The sequence below is a fragment of the Alligator sinensis genome, unplaced genomic scaffold, assembly GCF_000455745.1.
Source record: "Alligator sinensis unplaced genomic scaffold, ASM45574v1 scaffold1782_1, whole genome shotgun sequence".
Taxonomy (NCBI): Eukaryota; Metazoa; Chordata; order Crocodylia; family Alligatoridae; genus Alligator; species Alligator sinensis.
The window spans coordinates 33-17,855 of record NW_005842767.1 but is presented as its reverse complement, the minus strand read 5'-3'; the positions used below and the strand labels follow the sequence as shown (position 1 = coordinate 17,855).

Here is a 17,823-nt window from a genome sequence, read left to right as displayed (position 1 = left end):
AGACGTTCTGGCAGACTGATTAGCACTAATTAACCTATCCCTGTGCTTCTTAGATGACCCATGGTGCTGTGCCACAGTCTTTCTGATTTAGGAACTAGCCCTTGAGCTTGCTACTGCCATGCTCTATAAGTTTCCAGTGGGGACCCGGCCCCCGTTTCCCCCATCTCGACAAGGGGGCCCTGCCACTTGGGGGAGAAGAGTGCATTGAAGACTGCAAAATGCTCAGATCCCGCAGCAGTGTCTAAGGCAAGGAAACATCTGGATAGTAATCAGCTTCAGCGATTTGCAAAGAGGGGGAGATGCTCCCTGCCATGGCTCTATCTGAGCCAGCAAGCCCATCTCCTGGTGAGAGAGGCCATCCCCTCCATATGACCCTCTGTACATCAGCTGTGTCTTTTCCTACATGCCTGGGTCCAAAAGGAAACTGAATCCGTCTCTGCCAGCATCAATCTGCTATGAGAGCTTTGCCCTTGGGTTATTTTAGTGACACCAAGGAGGAAGCAGCTATGCAGGGCATGTCGGGAGCTCTTGCATGTCAGACTTCCCAGGCGTAACTTGGGCTGACCATTAAGCTGCTTGCATGGTTGCAATGAAGAGCATTTTGTAGCCTAGGCCAGGTGCAGCACAGGGTCCCTGCTCCCTACCCTGTGTGGTGGGTGGGTAAAGCGGTTCTGTGCCAGGTGGGTAAATGCAGCTCCTTGGTCCATGATCCCCTCCATTTGGGGCTGGATTTGGACTGGGGCAGAGATCTCTGCTCCCACTGGGGTTGGCAATAATTAAAGTAGCTCAGCACCTCGGAGATTAATTCCTAATCAGGCCATATAGTCAAAGGGGCCCCTATCCTGATCCTGAAGCTAGAGGCAAATTCCCCATAGAGGTCAAAAGGGTGAGGTTGGCCCAGTGATGATGGAAACGTGTACGCCCAGCAAGCTCCAAAAAGAATCTCCTGCAGGAGCGGGCAAAATATCTGCCAGGTTTTCTGTGCTGCTGCAGCACTGTTATCCTTATCTACCAGGAGAGTTCCTTGGGGCATACTTGAGTTCTGGGTTTGGGAGAAAGGAGGCTCAGTGTGGAGACACTCGAGGTGGTCTGACTTCGTCCAGGAGCTTGGTCCAGAGGTAGCTGTGCCGCTCACAAAGAGCAATGGGCTGGCTTTCCCCAGAGGGCTGATGTTTCAGTGGGCCACAGGTATTGGCACTTGTAAGGGATGGGTTGGGTGAGGATGATCCTTCCTTGAGCCGGGGGTTGGACTAGATGTGACATCCCAAGGACCCCTCCAGCCCTTCTGAGCGCTCTGCAGTCTTCAGCACGTTACTCAGCTCCCCTGGGAGTCTAGCACATCAAACAATCCTTCCAGCCTATGATTTGATGCGATTGCTGCTGTCAACTAATTGCAGCCCATCAGATGGTCTTGAAAAACAGCACTTGGGCTTGGCCAACCCAGCTGGAGCAGACCTGGAGCCAGTGGAGGGGACTGCGCTGCTGAGTTCTTCATGATGACTTCTCCAGACTGTCACCCTCACTTGATGCGGTGAGACACTTTTCCACTTGGGGAGTGAAGTGGATCAGTCTGGTGTGATGCTCTTCCAACAGGAAGAAGAAAGGCAGAGGTGAAGGGAAGCATTTTTAATCGGCGATGTCACCTGACAATCCAGGGTCAACTACACCTCCCGGGGCTCTGAGATGTTCTGCCTTTTTCCACGGAAGAACAATGACCTGGTTGGGTCTCAAAGCATTTCCTCCTTTCCCCTTCCAATAAGTATCCTTTCAGCCTTACTGGTGCGTCTACATGTGCAATTAATACTATTTAGCTTTACTGTGCAGTAGACAACAGCACGGTAAGTGCCTGCATGTGTAGACGGTGACGCTTTACTGCATAGTAGATTAGTCTACTGTGCAGTAAAGTGTAAACGTGGTCACTGAGACTGAGTTTGAGCCAGCTGCTCTCCAGGCAGGGGCTGACCTGCCATAAAACATCTCCATCATAGTAACAGTGGTAACTGCATTGGCGCAGAATGAGTGATGCAGGGGTGTAACATCAGGGTCATGTTGCCGGTTGCTGATGAGTCTCTTCCCGGTGGAGGGGAATGGCTGGAAACACTGCAGCGCTACGCTGTCTTCCCCCATTATATCCCCAGGAACACACTACACTGCGATAGACTCCGTGAGGTGCCAAGAGGTCTGCTGAGACGTGGCCTCACCAAATTTTGCTATCTGGCTGGGGGAATTTTGAATGCTTAGACCCCACAGACCTCCTCCACGCTCCCCTGGAGACTCCTTTGCACCAAAATGAATGGCCAGCATCTGCCTGATAGCAAAGTGGATATGGCTGGGTCCTTAATTTGGGTCTGAAACCACACAGCTGAGCTTGCAGACTTGTGGGACAATGCAGATCCTGCTCCTACTGAGTCTTTGGCCATATTGCCTTTGACGACAGTGGAAGAAAGGATCGGGCCCACATCACCCCATAGTATAAAGGACTTCAGTTTCTCTCCTGACTTGGACCAGCTCATGGGCTTCGTCCTCGGCCCTTTCTGCAGCTATGTCCCCTCTTCCTTCCTCTTGGTGTCATCTCCAGGTGGTTGCAAAGCGGAGGGTGTCTTGGGGGATGGAGAAAGAGAAGGAGAACAGCCCAGACCCTGTGTCGGCTCACGCGGCTAACAGGTGCCAGCATGCTTTGGCTGGGAGTAGCGCTAGTGCAAATGAGTTCCTAGAAAGATTTCCTGCCCTGAGCCCTGGTAGGCCCCACTATTCAAAATACGCGTCTTTCACAGAAGTGGAGCTTGGGCCAGCTGCAATCCTAGATTCGCCGGAGCAGCGGGCTATGCGGGCAGGCGCAGGGGAACCACCAAATGACTTGTAACAAGAGCTGGCAGATATATCTTTCGTTGAGCATCCACTTGGCTGGATTAGTCGCAGGCGTGCCCACAGCCCTGTTGCGACCGCTTGCACTTTCCTGGGCAGGATCTCTCCTGGCAGCAGGGAATCTCCAACTGGGGAAATATAGTCCCAGAGGAGTACTTTCAGATTCATCTGAATTAATATTTGCATGGAGCCTTACATTCAGCCCCTTGCCACATTAACCTCTGGGTCCCATCTTGCAGCCAGGACAAACATACCTTTGAACTGCTTTAAAAGGGGAGGGGGATCCGCTTCTGTTAACAGCTGGCGCATCCTATCTGCTACATCAGCAAGACCCTGGAGCTATGCAAGCGAGCTAAATTGCACTCACTTTGAGCCCGAATGAAGCGGTTAAAGCGCTTTGTGCTACACTTGCATAGCTGCAGAATGAGGTGGGCATAGCAGTTGCCCCGTAACAGCTCGCGTTGGCATCCGTTGTTGATAGATTTGATGCGTCTGTCTGTGCCTGATGGCACTGGGCAGACATTAGGTCCTAAAGGCTGGTTACTAGAGTGTTTGAAAGGTGCAGCTGGCAAAGAGAGTTGCCGGCACTTGAAACTTGGTGCCAGCGTGGGCTTCATGAAGGAGTCATGGCTTTGTCTGGCTTGAGGAAGGCATGGTTTCTGCACACAGAGGTGAGCGGCTGATAATAACTGCATCCTGAATTGTGCATACTGTAGAAGAGATCCTGGAGTGCAGTGGTACCCTTCACATAGAGACCATTATGAATCGGGTTGCTTTTGCTTCCCATTGCTGGTGCTACTACACTTTAGTGCCAACCCCCTGCCCAACAGAGCTTGCAGTTTGAGTAGGCAGGATGGAGAGGGGATGAGACAAAGGACTAAAATATGCAAGCAGGGTCACTGGTGGGATGGTGACACTGGTTTCAGTGCTGAGATGGGAGAGGCTGGGCTGGACAGGTCCGTGGAGGAAGAAGGGGTCCTTCTCCTTCCTTTCTGTGGTCCGAGGGAAGGGAGAGGAGGAGTGTGAGGATGTGCATTGCCCACACTGCAGTCCCAGCGCTGGCCTGTCTCTGCTGCACTTGTACCGAGCCTCGCTCTGGTTGCGGTTGGGCTCTATAGATGCTACTGTAATCTTGGAAGCAGGCATCGTAATCTGTTGCAACCAGTGGACGCACCCATTTTAATCCATTTCCGGAGCAAACCCTTTAATAATGAGAGCAGAGCTCCATTTTCCATCCAAAGGGTCCTCCCCGAGCTCAGCTATGTGGGCAGGCTCTATCTTTTCCAGCCTGTACGCAAATGTCCAGAAAGATGCATGATACTTGTCTAGGGTTTCAGCATCTGAGCTGCATGGGTGCCTCGGTTTGTTGGAACGGGGGGTGGTTGAATTTAGGAAGCACAGTCTTATGCGTAGAAGTAAAAAGCATTGGACATTAAGGTTTCATAGTGGAGTTTTTTCCAAACTGTTACAAATCCCTTTATATTAGGGAGTTTCTACTTTCTGAGTGTCTTTTGACTGGGGATCTTGAATTGTTCTGTGCAAAGGCGGGGCAGATGGAGAAATTGCTGGTCGCAATATCATAGAAAATGGCGGTGGGAAGGCACCTCAGGAAGTCACATCTAGTCCAAAGCAGGACCAGCCCCCGACTACATCATCCCAGCCAAAGCTTTGTTTAGCCGGGCCTTAAAAACCTCCAGGATTTTTAAAATGCAAGTCAAAGTGACTTTCAAGATTGCAGGCACACATGGAGATAGTAGGTGAGTGGGAAGGAGAACCCAGGCCCCGCAATTGCTAGCCCCGTGCTCCAGTTCTTTGAATGCACCGCTCCTCTCATGTACGCAACAGAAAGCCATCAAAGCAATCATCATTTCCTATCTTAATGAGCTAGAGTTTGGGCTGATTTTTTTTAATGATGGGGAAGGACAATCCTGGTTACCCAGATCAGGGACCATCTGGAGAAGATGAGTGTGTTATTCTGCAGTACCCAGAAGCCGAAATAACCTGTGTGTTATTTCCCTTGGTAATGATAAGGGATCTGTGTTGGTGCAGAGGGGCTTCTTTTCTCCAGAGTCCTTTGACCGCCTCCCTTTCCTCCCTCCGTTGCAGAGCGGCCCCTGCCGATGCCGTGTCGTTCAGCGTGAAGCACACGGACGGGGTTCGCGTGGAGGTTGTTACAAATGACCAAACAGAGGAGATCCCTGCAAATGGAGCAAAGCGATGGCCTCTGGACAAGGGGACGACCCTGAGACTCAGCATGAGCAAAGCCAGCACAGAGGTCAACGATAACAAGGTAAAGGAAGACTGGGGACAGCGCAGGGTATCCTGGGCGCTCCTTGGAAATGGGGCATGTTCAGAGGAACTGGAAATTTTAGGCAGGCTAGGAATAGGGGGATGCATCTTCACGAATGGCTACAAGCTGGTGTTGGTTCTCATTCCTCGATGGGAGTTTCTGACCCCATCTCTTACGATTTGAGTTGGACAAGGGTTAGTCCTCCTGTGCACAAGAAAAGACAGCAGCAATGGAAGAGTAGATCCCAGAAGGATTCGGGGATTGAAAGTGTCCTGAGCACATCTACCCATGCCGAAGAGGAAGATGGATGGTGCCCCTGGGTCTGATCGGCACTGAATTCACAGTGCTGGTTAAGGATGCTTGTGTAGGATGGCTCCATTCCCACGTGTCCTCCACCAGGCTCGGAAGATCCAGTCTGGTTTTGCCAACGTGACATAAGTTTGGGCTCAATGGATGGCTCCTTTCTAACTTAACTGCACTTTTGGTCAAGGTGCAGAGTTTGACTGGTACCTTCGGCTGCAGTTTATTAAATGCAGGTGCATTTAATAAACCTTAAATGCAGACCTGTGGTCTGTGATCACGATGAAGAATGCTGCGCTGAGGTCAAGGAAGAAAGGCTCACAGCCCCTTATGGTTGCAAGTGGCCTCATTTTTCTCTTTGCCTCCTGCTGTTTTGTAACTGGTACCAGGAGAAACCATGCAGGGAACGCCAGATGCCATGTTTATCTGTGTTAAGATGGCACCAATGCCAACAGGGCTATGTACCTGAAGTCTCTTGGTTGAAGATGCTGCGGCGTTACTGGCCAGTTGATCATGGTGCAGTTGAGGGCATTGGTGGGCTCCATCTGACATGCTCTTTGCTGGGGATGCTCAGTGGCTAAGGTCAGTAATGCAGCATCCAGCACAAAAAAATCCCAAGACCTGCACCGTCAGGTTGCCACAAGTTTGACGCTTCCTTGGAAGCTTTTGCAACCCTTGTTAGGATTTGCTGTTTCCCCCACATGCAAGGTTTGCAATACAGGGGGTGTGGGAGCAGTTTTCAAATAGGGGGAATGGGTAAGTGCAAGAGTGGAGCAGACAGAAGTGGCCTCAAGGGCAATCCCTTGACCTCTTCTCCCCATTGACAGGCAGGGCAGCGGGCTGCTCCTGGCATCTCCTCCATGCCCTTCCTCAAGCCTGCAGATCTCCCTGCCTCTGCTTGCCTTCCCTCTTTCAGACGAAGGCCTGTTGCACCAAGAATTTGGGGTCTTCCATCTCTGCTCAGCAGTTCAGTGGCATCATTTGCCTCCTAGCGAAGTGCTGGAGACAGGAGAGGGACGAGGCAAGAGCAAAGATAACATGGCCTGATGTTGAGAGCTGTGCAGTGCAGGGATACAGGGCAACACGTGTGCTCAGCTGCATGGCAGGCTTACTGCCCCTGGCCTCTGTGCTGTGCTGGGCAAGCTGCCTCCTAACCCAGAGCCAAGATAGCCATGTCTCTGAGGCACTCCAGGCTGGCTGAGAGGCACTCATGTGACAGTGCTAATTAGCCTGCTTTCATGCCAATTAGCCTGCTCAGGGTATCACAGCACGCATCCTGGCTACCTCTGGTTTAGCAGGCAGCTTGCCCCGAGCCGTGGTGCCTGCTTGAGGGCAGGGCTGCCTGGCACAGTAAGTTTACCATGCTGACCTGGTGATACCAGCCAGCATCCAAAGGCAGTCAGGTTGGCCCAAGATGGGGAGATAGAAGCAGTCAAGGCAGACATGAAGCCAATGCATCCTGGAGAGGGACGTCTGAATTGGCAGCTAGTGCTGTGCCCCTGTTGGGTGTCACCTGCCATGCTCCGGTCCTCCTGGCACCTCTCTCAAGAGCCTGTGTTTTGTGTTTCCAGGTAAATGTTAACTACTACAGCGAGAATGGAGAACACCCTGTAGACCACGCCGGCATCTTCCTGACGGGCATTGGTAAGTGCTAGCCCTAGTGAGCTCCACAGGATGGTTGCAGTTTTCCTCCCAGTCCAACAGCCAGCCCACCCCCTTCGTCTCATGACTCAGGCGTGTAATGATGAGCCAGGAGACATGGCCTGGCCACACCTGTAGGCAAGTGTCTATGCCGTGGTTTCACCATCCCTAAATGCAATTAATGATTCTGATAAGCCTGGAAGAGTTGGGGAGGCTTTGATCCCTAGGGGAAGGTGCTATAGAAGGACGAAGGATGAACGCTGGAAAATTTCCTGAACTCTCAGCCTAGGGGCATGGCCTTGTGCTTGAGGTCCATAAGTGGGACTGAGAGGGAGATCCATTCAACTTTCTCACCAGGAGGGTGGTGAAGCACTGGAACAAGCTTCCCAGAGAGGTGGTGGAGTCTCCAACCTTGGGGGTTTTTAAGACCCAACTACATACAACCTTGGCTGGGATGATCTAGTTGGGGCTGATCCTGCTTTGAGCAGGGGGTTGGACTAGATGTGACCTCCCGAGGTCCCTCCAAGCCTCATTTTCTGTGATTCTTGGCTCTGCTACAGATTCATTCTGGGATCTTTGCAAGTCTCTTAAAGGCCAGGTTTTCAAAGCAGTACTATTTCCTTTTTGCAAACCAAAATAAGAGCCTGATTTTTCAGGAGAGTGCGACAGCCAGCGGCCAGGGTTTCAAAATGGCAGAGCAACTAGCATGCAATCACCCAGCCTGCTGGGCTCTTGGGAAAACCCAGCATCTCACCTTTGGTGCTTGAGTAGTAAGTGGGATCTTACTGACGATCTAGCTCCAGCGGTAGATGTTGAGCACCCCTGAAAATATCAGCCTTCAGTGCTCTGCATCTCGGTTCTCATCTGGAAAATAGAGATTTTTTTCTGCCACCCCTTTGCTTCTTTAGGCTGCAAGTTTCTCAGGGTAAGTATGGTCTCAGACTATGGCTCTGAATATATGAGTACAAGCCAGTGCTCAAGCCCCTAATTTGTATGGGGGTCTGCTGCTGTAACTTCACCACACTAAAGCTACACGGGTAGGTTAAGGCTAGACCTGATATGTCCACATCTGCAATTGCATCTCTGATTGCATTGTAGATGTACCCTCGGTATGTAGAGCACCTAGCAAAATGGGGCCCCGGTCTCCACTAGACTTCTCCCACACTACAGAAATACAAGTCTTTGACCTTCTCTGCCTAGATGGATCTTGGTTATTGCTGTAAATGTACAAGGGCAAAGTGTTGTCTGATCTCTCTCATAGCCTCTTAAGTCCAGATAGTATCAATGGAGTCTCCTGCCTTACCCTGATATAATGGAGCGCAGAACATTGGTGTCTGGTTTGCGCATAGCTGGTGCTAAGGAAACGGTGCTCATGTGCCTTTGCCATCTCCAACGGAGGCTCTGTTCCTTCAGGCTGGAGGTCTATTAGTGTTTGGAGGGGTTTTTTTTCCCCCTCTCCTTGTAAAATTCACTTGATAGTAACTAACTATAGCCACGCAGGCTGTTCCTACTGTTGCCTTAGCAGCAAAACAGCTTACAGGGGGACAGAAGTGTCTCACATGATGTCTCAAAATGCATCGGGAAACCTGATATGCCACAGCCTTCCCTCCGGGCCCAGGCGGCGGTGGAAAATGACTCCATGTGAACATGGTGGGGAAGACGCAGGGAGTTTAGATGGCCCCAGGGGAGCACAGCTTAAAGGGGGCGCGAGGAACAGGCGGCTTTGTTGAGGAATCTGGTGCTGCCATACGAGACCCCCGGGGCAGAGCATTACAGCCACTGACTTCTATACAAGGAAGCAGACACTGAATATTTTGGCTGAGCGCTGCACCAAGCCCATCATTGCACAGATTCATTCGACTGGATGGGGCGAGTGGCCTCCAGCTGTGAACTCCCAGAGCATCACCGGCTCTGAGAGAACTGCCCCTGCCCAGGGCAATCATGCAGCACCTTACCCCTCGGTGGATGCGGAGCAAGCTTACCCCTAGCTGATGCCATGCTAACTTGCTTGTGTATGCATACCCGAAATCATTCCTACCATGTGGTCTCAAAGGGCGCTTGTACACGGTACACGTTGTTTAGATGCGCGCCACGAAACGGTGCCAAAAACCACCATTTCACTAGGTTAGTCATGTCTGAAAATACACGTTGAAGTCTTTTTATCGTGGTAAATTAGACCACTGACAGTGGCTAATTCACAAGTGGTAGTCTGGCTTGTGAGCCAAGATGAGCTCTGTTCACTGTTGTGATTGTGCCTACAAGACCCATCCCCACGAAGGCCTGTTGTGCTAGGCGCTGTACAAAATGACTTGAGAAACTCTACTCCCTTCCCTTGAAAAGTCCTGGGGTGTTTAAGAGCTCAAGTTTTACTTCAGGCCCAGTTGCCCCAGACCTGCACAAGGATCCATCTTGCAGAGCCCCATTGCTTTCAGTGGGGCTCCACATAGGTGCAGGCATCCCTCTGCAAACATCTGACGGCAGGATCGGGGCCTCAGGGCCCAAATAGTATCATAGGAAAGTAGGCATCTCAGGAGGTTGCATGTCAGCCCCATGCTCAGCCTCCCTGAATAAACCATCAGAGGCCAGTGTCTATCCAACCTGCTCTTGAAAACTTCCAAGGATGGAGATCCCACAACTTCTCTGCTTGGCCAGCCTCGTAGTCAGAAACTTCTTCCTAGTTTCCACCATAAATTTCTCCTGCAGCTTGAGGCCATTTCTCTTAGTCCTGTCCCCTACAGCCACAGAGAAGAGTCTCTCCCCACCCTCTCTATAATCACCCTTCAGGTATTTGAAGACCGTTTTCAAATCCCAGCCCCGGTCTTCTCTTCCCCAAGCTAAATAACCTTTGCTCTTCCAGCCTTTCCTTGTAATTCATGCTTCCCATGCCTCTAATCATTTTCATTGCTCTTCCCTGGACTCTCTCCAATTTATCCACGTCCTGCTTGAAGTGTGGGACCCCAAACGGGACACAGTAATCCAGCTGAGGCCTTGCCAGTGCTGAATAGAGCAAGTGGTAAAACACTGGAACAAGTTACCCAGAGAGGTGGTGGATTCTCCATCCTTGGAGGGTTTTAGGACCTGGCTACACAAAGCCCTGGCTGGGATGATCTAGTTGGCGATGACCCTGCTTGGAGCAGGGGGTTGGACTAGATGTGACCTCCTGAGGTCCCTTCCCACCTGAATTTTCTATGATTCTGTAATTTTATGGTAAGCTAGAAGGTGCATTATAGTGCCGGCAGCCTGCACAGGAACAAGCAGGGATTCATAATGCCCTGACTTGAACCTAATTGCACCGTGAGCTATTTACACAACTATCAAAAACCTCAAAAAAAGAAGCCCTGTCAAACTGCCAGCAATGCAGCGTGTTGAAATAATTAGTGCATGGCAAAACAAGATGTTGAAAGGAAATGCTAATGTCAGCCCTGTGTGACCCAGCCTCTGTTTTCCTATCATGAAACCATCTAGGAAGCTCCCTATACTGTTAACCTGTGTGTTATTTCCCTTGCTAATGATAATGCTGGCTACTCAAAATATGCTGTACAGCAATGTAGTCACATGCTTAGGTTGCATGGTAGTTACTGAGGCCTGCTGGATCTGCCTTGGGGCCCAAGCTCAGCCCCTGAAGTCACAGGATTTATCCATCCATTTCAATATGCTTTGGCTCCTGGACCAAGGAACTAGATTCTTCTTCCCTTTGCCTCCATAAAAATTTGTAGCAAATCTATTCCTGCAGAGTTGCTCCTGATTTTCCACCTGCTGCGGCTAAGAGCAGAATCAGTCCCTTTGCCTGTCCTGCACCTGAGCAAGATAAAGACTTTTTTTTTTGCAAAAATCTAGCTGGTCTAATAAAAGATACCACCTCTACCATGAGTCCCTGAGCAAGATAAGCTTTTTTGGGCACTATAGAAGTGATTGATATCTTACATGGGAAATTAACTGGTATTGTAATAACAATGTAGGCACTGAAGGGCCAAGGGGAGGCATGGAGGCTGGACGGAGCCCAGCCCACACCACTTTGCACAGGGCTATGCGAACTGCCCACTCACATGGGGAAAGTGTTACAGGCACTGTCCCTTGCACCAAACCTCAGTCTCGGTTTGAAGATGAGCTGCTTCTTTCTGTTGCATGCTGCTGGAAATGCGAACAGTGACCTGACTGGTTCTCTTGTGTTTCTAGGCATCTCTCTGGATGTCGATGCAGACCGCGATGGAGTGGTGGAAAAGAACAACCCACGGAAGGTAACTCTGCCTGTGTGAAGGGTCTGGGATGAAATCACTGTTTGGTCAAACTGCTGCTTTTCTTCCCTTTAGCCTCTGTGCTCAGCCTGTGGTGCCCAGCTGTGAGGACACAGCCTTGCCATCATCCCTGGCACCAGCAGCTAACTAGCCTTTGACACCACATCTGCTGTTCCAGCCCCATGAGGCCAAGCCCTATTTCAGGGCAATTATCTCTACCCCTTCCTCTGGGTTTGGTCATGTTCAAAATGAAATCTGAAAGAAGTTGCAGTCTGGAGATGGGTAGGAGGACAATGGGAGCCTATGGGTCATCTTGGCGCCAGGAGCACCCTTCTTGTTCTTCTGTCCTGTTCCTTTGCAGGACAGCAGCAAGCAGTAGCTGCTGTCACAGTAGGAGCCTCTGAAGTAAAGTATTAGAAACTTGAGCCTAAAGTCTGTACCCTTGCCAGCGAGCTGAGATGCGGGTCCCTTAGCAAATGCAAGAAGGAAATCATAGGCATGGATTGCACCCAGACCTCCAACACCCAGCTCCTCTCAATTGCAAGATGTCCCAAATTTGGCCTGAGCGCCTCTCTCCTCTCTGGAAAGTTGCATTCTGTACTGGCTGAATAGGAACAGAAAGCTGATTTCTGAAGAAGCTGGGCTGATATACCGAGAGCTGCGTTCACTTGACACCATGGCACTGTAATTCCTGGAAAAGCAGCCAAGAGATGGAGAATAAGAGTAAATTATACCTCTTTGCTCTGCTGAGCAGTGCCTGCCTGTGGAGCCCTCTCTGAAAGGCCAGCTTTCCTCATTGCTATTTGAACAACGCTGCACAGCTGTCCAGAACAGGAATGAATGATGAAGACATAATTATGGAGTGCGAGGAACATTCATTAAGTCACTGGCAGGTGCTGGGATGGGGTGAAGGCGAAGGCTTCTCCCCTTGCCTGGATTGCCATTGCTTTTTAGAGATGCTCTTCATAAAAAAAGCTCCTTTCATTTGTAAAGAAGAACACTGCCCCAGCGCGTGGTTATTAGCAAGGACTGAGGGTGCATGTACTCAGCACGAGATTTGCCCTTTCAGCCAATGCTTAACCCTGACCACTGCCTAAACTGTGTTTCTCACTCCTACAATGAACACAGCGACCTCTTTCTTTATGAATAGTTGCCAGCAGGCTGATAGCAACTGGAGCTGGCTACTAGAGAGACATAGCCAGTGATTCTCAACCAGGGGTGTCCTTAAGATCCTTTCAAGGGTGCTACGGGGTGCCATGCAATGTTAGCACTGTTAGGTGTATAAACGTAAGTCACAAGACAAACCCAGAGGTTTCAGATTCTGACCTGCTCTGGGCTTTCTAAGTCCTTTTTCAATAAAATAATTGCTCTGTTATTTTTCTATAGTCAAAAAAAGAGTGAAAGCTATGGGCCGGCATTTTCCAAGGGGAGTCTTGAGCCTATCCAGCAGTGCCTTGAGTCTAAAACGGTTGAGACCCATTGCACTAAGCCAAGCTTTTCCATTTTCAGGCAACCTGGACTTGGGGCCCAGATGGACAAGGAGCCATCCTGCTAGTGAACTGTGACAAGGACAATCCTCTGATCTCCATGCTGGATTGTGAAGATGAAAAAGTATTCAGCAAAGAAGGTATTTTACACAGCCCCCACCCCCAGTGCCTCAGCATCAGATTAGAAATGTGGGCTTGGCTTTGTCTCAGTTTTAATTGTTTCATGGAATTCACTAATAAAGTAGAGCAAAATTCAGACACCTGATTTCCCTTTTTCTGTTTGCAAACTGTCCGTGGTACTCACTGGTCACCTTTAAGAGTTTAATTTGCTAGCACGTGGGTGCAGCCTTTTTCCTAGAAGAAAACCTACCAGGGAATGGTTGCTCATTCCAAAACCCCCAGGTTCCAGAGTAATTATGTTTTAAAATGAAACATTTCTTTTTGCCCTAACTAGCTGAGGCCTTGATTTCTGAGGGTCATCCTTGAGCCTGGTCTGTGGTTTTGTTCTGAGAAGTGACGAGGCTTCCTTCTGACTTCTCCAATCTGCTTTGGCCCCAGATTTGCTGGATATGGCTCGGATGGTCTTGAGAACCGAAGGCCCCCAAAGACTGCCTCCAGGATACGAAATGGTTCTCTACATTCCTATATCCGACTCTGACAAAGTCGGGGTCTTCTACGTGCAGAGTAAGTGTTGCCTCTTTTCCTTCTCTGTCCCCTCCCTTGTCCGTCATGTCATGGTGCTCCCGTGATCTCTGGGGTTGCAAGCTTTGTCCTTTTCTTGTTGGCCTTGCCCTCTGCATGTTCTTTGCTCTGGCTTTCCATGCATACACGTCCCACTAAAATAACTGCCTCTCCAGCAATCATTAACCCAGTGTGCAGTTGGTCGCTGTCAACTGTGCTTTCCGAATGTCTCCAGTGATTTTTTTTTTTTTTTTTTCTTCCCCCAAAATGTAAAGTTTTTCTTTTTTTTTCCCCCAAGAATAGCTGAAGAAGAACGATGGGTCAGGACTGACCTTTATCCTTTTTGCTATTTTAGTAAAACTCTCCAACTCCTCTCAGCTTGTGCCCTCCCCCTCCATTTAACATCCTCACAGCCAGAAACAGTGTGGGAAAACATTTTCTCCTCAATTCTTCTAACTTTTTTAGTCTGGGGGTGGATGTGAACATCTGAATGCAAGGAGTAGGGACCGTTCTGGGAGGAGGAAGAACTGGGCACAGAGTCGTATCACGGGGGTTTTGTGGGTGATGCCATTCACATCTTGTTTAGTCTTAGGGTTATTCTTTGGGTCTGTCTTTTAATGTGATGGGCGTCTACTGAATAACTGGTGTCCTTTGCTGCAGCCTTTGGGGGTTTCTTGATCCTCCCTGGGAGAGTCCTCCCTGCTTTGTTTGGGAGAGTTGAATGGTGACAGAGCAAGGAGCAATGGTCTCCAGTTGCAGCAAGGAAAGTTGAGGTTGGATATTAGGAAAAACTCTCTCCCTAGGAGGGTGGTGAAGCACTGGGACAGGCTACCCAGAGAGGTGGTGGAGTCTCCATCCTTGGAGTTTTTTAAGATTAAAGCCGTGGGTGGGATGATGTAGCTGGGGCTGGTCCTGCTTTGGACTAGATGCGACCTCCTGAGGTCCCTCCCAACCCTCATTTTCTATGATTCGTTGATTCTGCCATTGGACCAGAACATAACGAGGGATCCACAAACACCGGCCCATTTCCCTCTGGCCTGTGGTAGCTGTCTGCATGGCACTAGCACCGTATCAATTAGGGGAAACCGTCCTGTGCTGACGTGACCAGGCATGGCATTTTCCCTGCGTGCCAGTCTGCAAGTTGCCAGCAGCCTTCTACATCCGCTTGGGTGGTGAAAGGACGAGGCTTTCCTGCAAAGGCAGAAGCTGAGGCCATGCCCCAGGCCAAGCACCTGAACATCATGTAAGGTCACTAGCAGGTGAATGAGCGAGTTAATGGTCGAGTGATGAGTTGATTCCTCTCCCCTGCCAAAATTCCTCAGTCCACTTGTCAGGTCTAATTACAAAGAGACTGAGAAGTTGCATGTATTCTCTCTACTGACGTTAATTAAGCACGGGGAATGCAGCAGCGAGCAAGCACTTATGATGGGGCCGCTCTCCACAGATGTTAATAGCTATCCCAGAGCTGACCCGAGGTACCACAGCAAGGCAGTGTGATGCCTGTACCAGAGCATACATGACCTGGGCTTTGTGCTGATTTAAAAATGGAGCATCTGCATGTGCGAGGCAGGGTAGTTCACAGCCAAAGAGCATGCCCCATCATTATTGTACTAGATCAAGAGAAACAAGATCACAAAGGAGTTTTTAATTGTAAGCGCCACCTGGCTAGCTGTTATGTGGCAGGCTTCAGGAGATCTCGCAGCAAAGGAGGTCTGGATTTTTTTTTTTTTTTTTTTACTCCCATTTCACAGGTGACGGAAGCTGAGGCTGCAGAGAAGTGATGGTACTTGTGCAAGGTCCCCCAGCAGGCCAGGGAATGAGATGGGGAATCAAGCCCAGGTCTGCTGAGTCCTTGTCCAGTTCTGGATCCACTAAATCACTGCAGTTTGCAATGGTGTATCTTGCCTCTGGGCGGTATAAGACCGTGAGCGAAAGAGGCCTAGGAAAAAGCAAGCTCCCCATACTGGATTCTTCTGTCTAAACACCTATAAAAAAAGAAAAAAAAGTCAGCTGTCTCCTTTGGTGCCCAGTTTTTCCTAATATCCAGTTTGTCTAGGGGTCAGAGGCAGAAGGCTGAGGGGCATGAGGCCAGGCAGAGAAGCTTAATAGACCTGCAGCATTGTCCGGAGGACAGTTTGCACAAGAGTCGGTAGGGCAGTGCCCTGCCCACAGCACAGCGGCACCCTCTGCTCCCGACAAGCCAAGGGCATGATTTCCCCAATATTCCTGATCAGAGCTGTCATGCTAGACGACCGCATGTCCACCTAGCACCAAAACTCAAAGCCTGGTCCAGTAGATTAGGGACCAGCTGCAGCGGGCTTAGTTGTAAAGGTGGATGCAGGAGGGTCATCGGTGTCAAGACTAGGATCATCATGATGGAGCTTTGCTCTTGGCTTCAAGGGGCCCCGAAACACAAAGCACTCCTAAAGCCTGGGGGTCACAAAGGAAAACTGCCAGTGAATCTTCTCTGCAGATCTGAGCCTGCGGCTGGTCGCTGGACAGTCGCAGCACGGCTCTCAAAGGCATGAAGATCCCACCTCCCCCAGGCCGAAACCAAAGACGTTCTCCTGGCGAGACTGCACGGAGCACGTTCCCATAGCTCAAATGACAGCGGACTGGCCCCGGATGTGGGCCACTTGGGCTTCTTAGTTCATCACTTAATTAACTTGTTAACTGTTACACTGGGCTGTTTAAGAGGCAAGTGACAGTCTCCGGCTGTATCCGTATAGACCAGTAGTTCTCAGCCGCCCGTTGCTCTGCGGTTACAGATTTTGAGATCCAAATTAAAGGTGGGAAGGGGACAAAGAGTGACAAAGCTGGAAGGAGTGGGTATAAGAAAGACGTGTCTTTTCTGCATGTTCCTTTTCTCCCGCTGTTTCTAGATCCTTTCTTTGGCCGCCGTTACATCCACGTCCTGGGCAGGAGAAAGCTGTATCACAGCGTGAAGTACACTGGTGGATCCGCGGAGCTGGAGTTCTTCGTCGAGGGACTCCGCTTCCCAGACGACAGCTTCAACGGGCTGGTCTCCATCAGCGTCAGCCTTCTGGAGTCGTTGACTGAGGTTTGGGAATAACGGGAGAAGGGGTCATATCGGGACATTCAGCTTCACAGCAGAGTCAAACGACTACAGCCTCGGGTAGTTCAGTGCAGTAACGCTAGGGAGCCATTTGTTCTGATAGCTACTTGCAGATGAGGATAGGTCAAATGTGTGAAAACCAGGGATGTTTGCAAATTATTTTTCCCCCTTATGAGCTTTTGTGCAACACTTACAATAGCCACTGCAGGAGCCTGGGTGCCTCGGAGAATGAGCTATGAGATTGCCAGGTAGCTAAAGACAGGCTTGTATTACTGGTTGCCTTTAAGTGTCCCATGTGAAGTGAGCCTGGGTCTCCTTTCTTGAGCACAATCTATAGCACGTCATCACAGCTGGCACTGACCCTTATCGGCAGCTCTGGCACAGGGTCAAGGGGCAATTGGGCCATGAAGACTAAGTGGCTCTTACCCTGATCCCAGAAATGATCGTTCCAGCTTTAACTATGAGCAAAAAGCAAGAAGGGTTGCAGTAATCCTGCATGCAAAGTAACAGATAGTCCTTTACACCAGGAATCTCCAAGGCTTTGCATTTTGTTCTCATTCACAATTGCAAAATGCTTCTGACTTAGGCCTCTTATCCCATGAAAAACCAGGAGCCATTCCCCTGGAGTCTTGCCAGCGTAAACCTGGTGTGAGCAGGGTCAGAATCGAGCCCAGGAAGTCTCTGCATACTGACACCAGCGGCAAAGTTTAGAACTCAGGTTGCACAAGCATCAGTGCCAACACCGGGCAGGGGGCAGGGCAGGTTTTTAGTGTCCTGACATGGGCAAAGCAAACAACATGCCCACCAACCAATAGCCTAGTGGTGCAAATATAATGGGATCAAGTCTCCCATTGGAAAGAGGAGCACACTCCTGTTAACGCTCTCCAGGAGATGTAAGGCACCATGATGGTCACCATTGTCAATTCTGAAGAAAATGGTGATCTATGCTCAGACCCTCGAGGATTTCCTGCCCCATGGTCGCTGGAGTTGCACTTGGAGCGGGTCTAGATAGAGAACCTGTCTCTCTGGTTGTTGCACCTACGTAGTAAACCCTGTGCCTCACCAAGTCTGACTTCCAGATTTCTCCTTGCTGCAATGGGGTTTCCATTCATGCAGGGTCCCCCATTAGGCACCAACTTGACCCTCCAGTTCCCCATTGCATCTGTGTTATGAAACAGAAGAAGCTGCTGAAGTTACAGCTCAATGCATCACTTAGCACATATAATATGCCCATTTCAGCCCTGAGAG

The 17,823-nt window shown here is 50.1% G+C and overlaps 1 protein-coding gene across 1 annotated transcript in view; it reads left to right on the top strand.

Moving 5' to 3' along the window:
• The window catches only part of LOC102374514 (protein-arginine deiminase type-2-like), a gene marked incomplete at its 3' end in the record, with an annotated part of 22,842 nt that extends 6,282 nt beyond the window's left edge, over nt 1–16,560 (top strand). Inside the window, exons 2-7 of the mRNA XM_006034740.2 lie at nt 4,972–5,155; nt 7,027–7,099; nt 11,273–11,334; nt 12,841–12,958; nt 13,377–13,502; nt 16,382–16,560. Of these exons, the coding sequence (XP_006034802.1) occupies nt 4,972–5,155; nt 7,027–7,099; nt 11,273–11,334; nt 12,841–12,958; nt 13,377–13,502; nt 16,382–16,560 (742 nt within the window). The remainder of the gene's footprint in view (nt 1–4,971; nt 5,156–7,026; nt 7,100–11,272; nt 11,335–12,840; nt 12,959–13,376; nt 13,503–16,381) is intronic.
• Nucleotides 16,561–17,823: the final 1,263 nt, after the last annotated feature.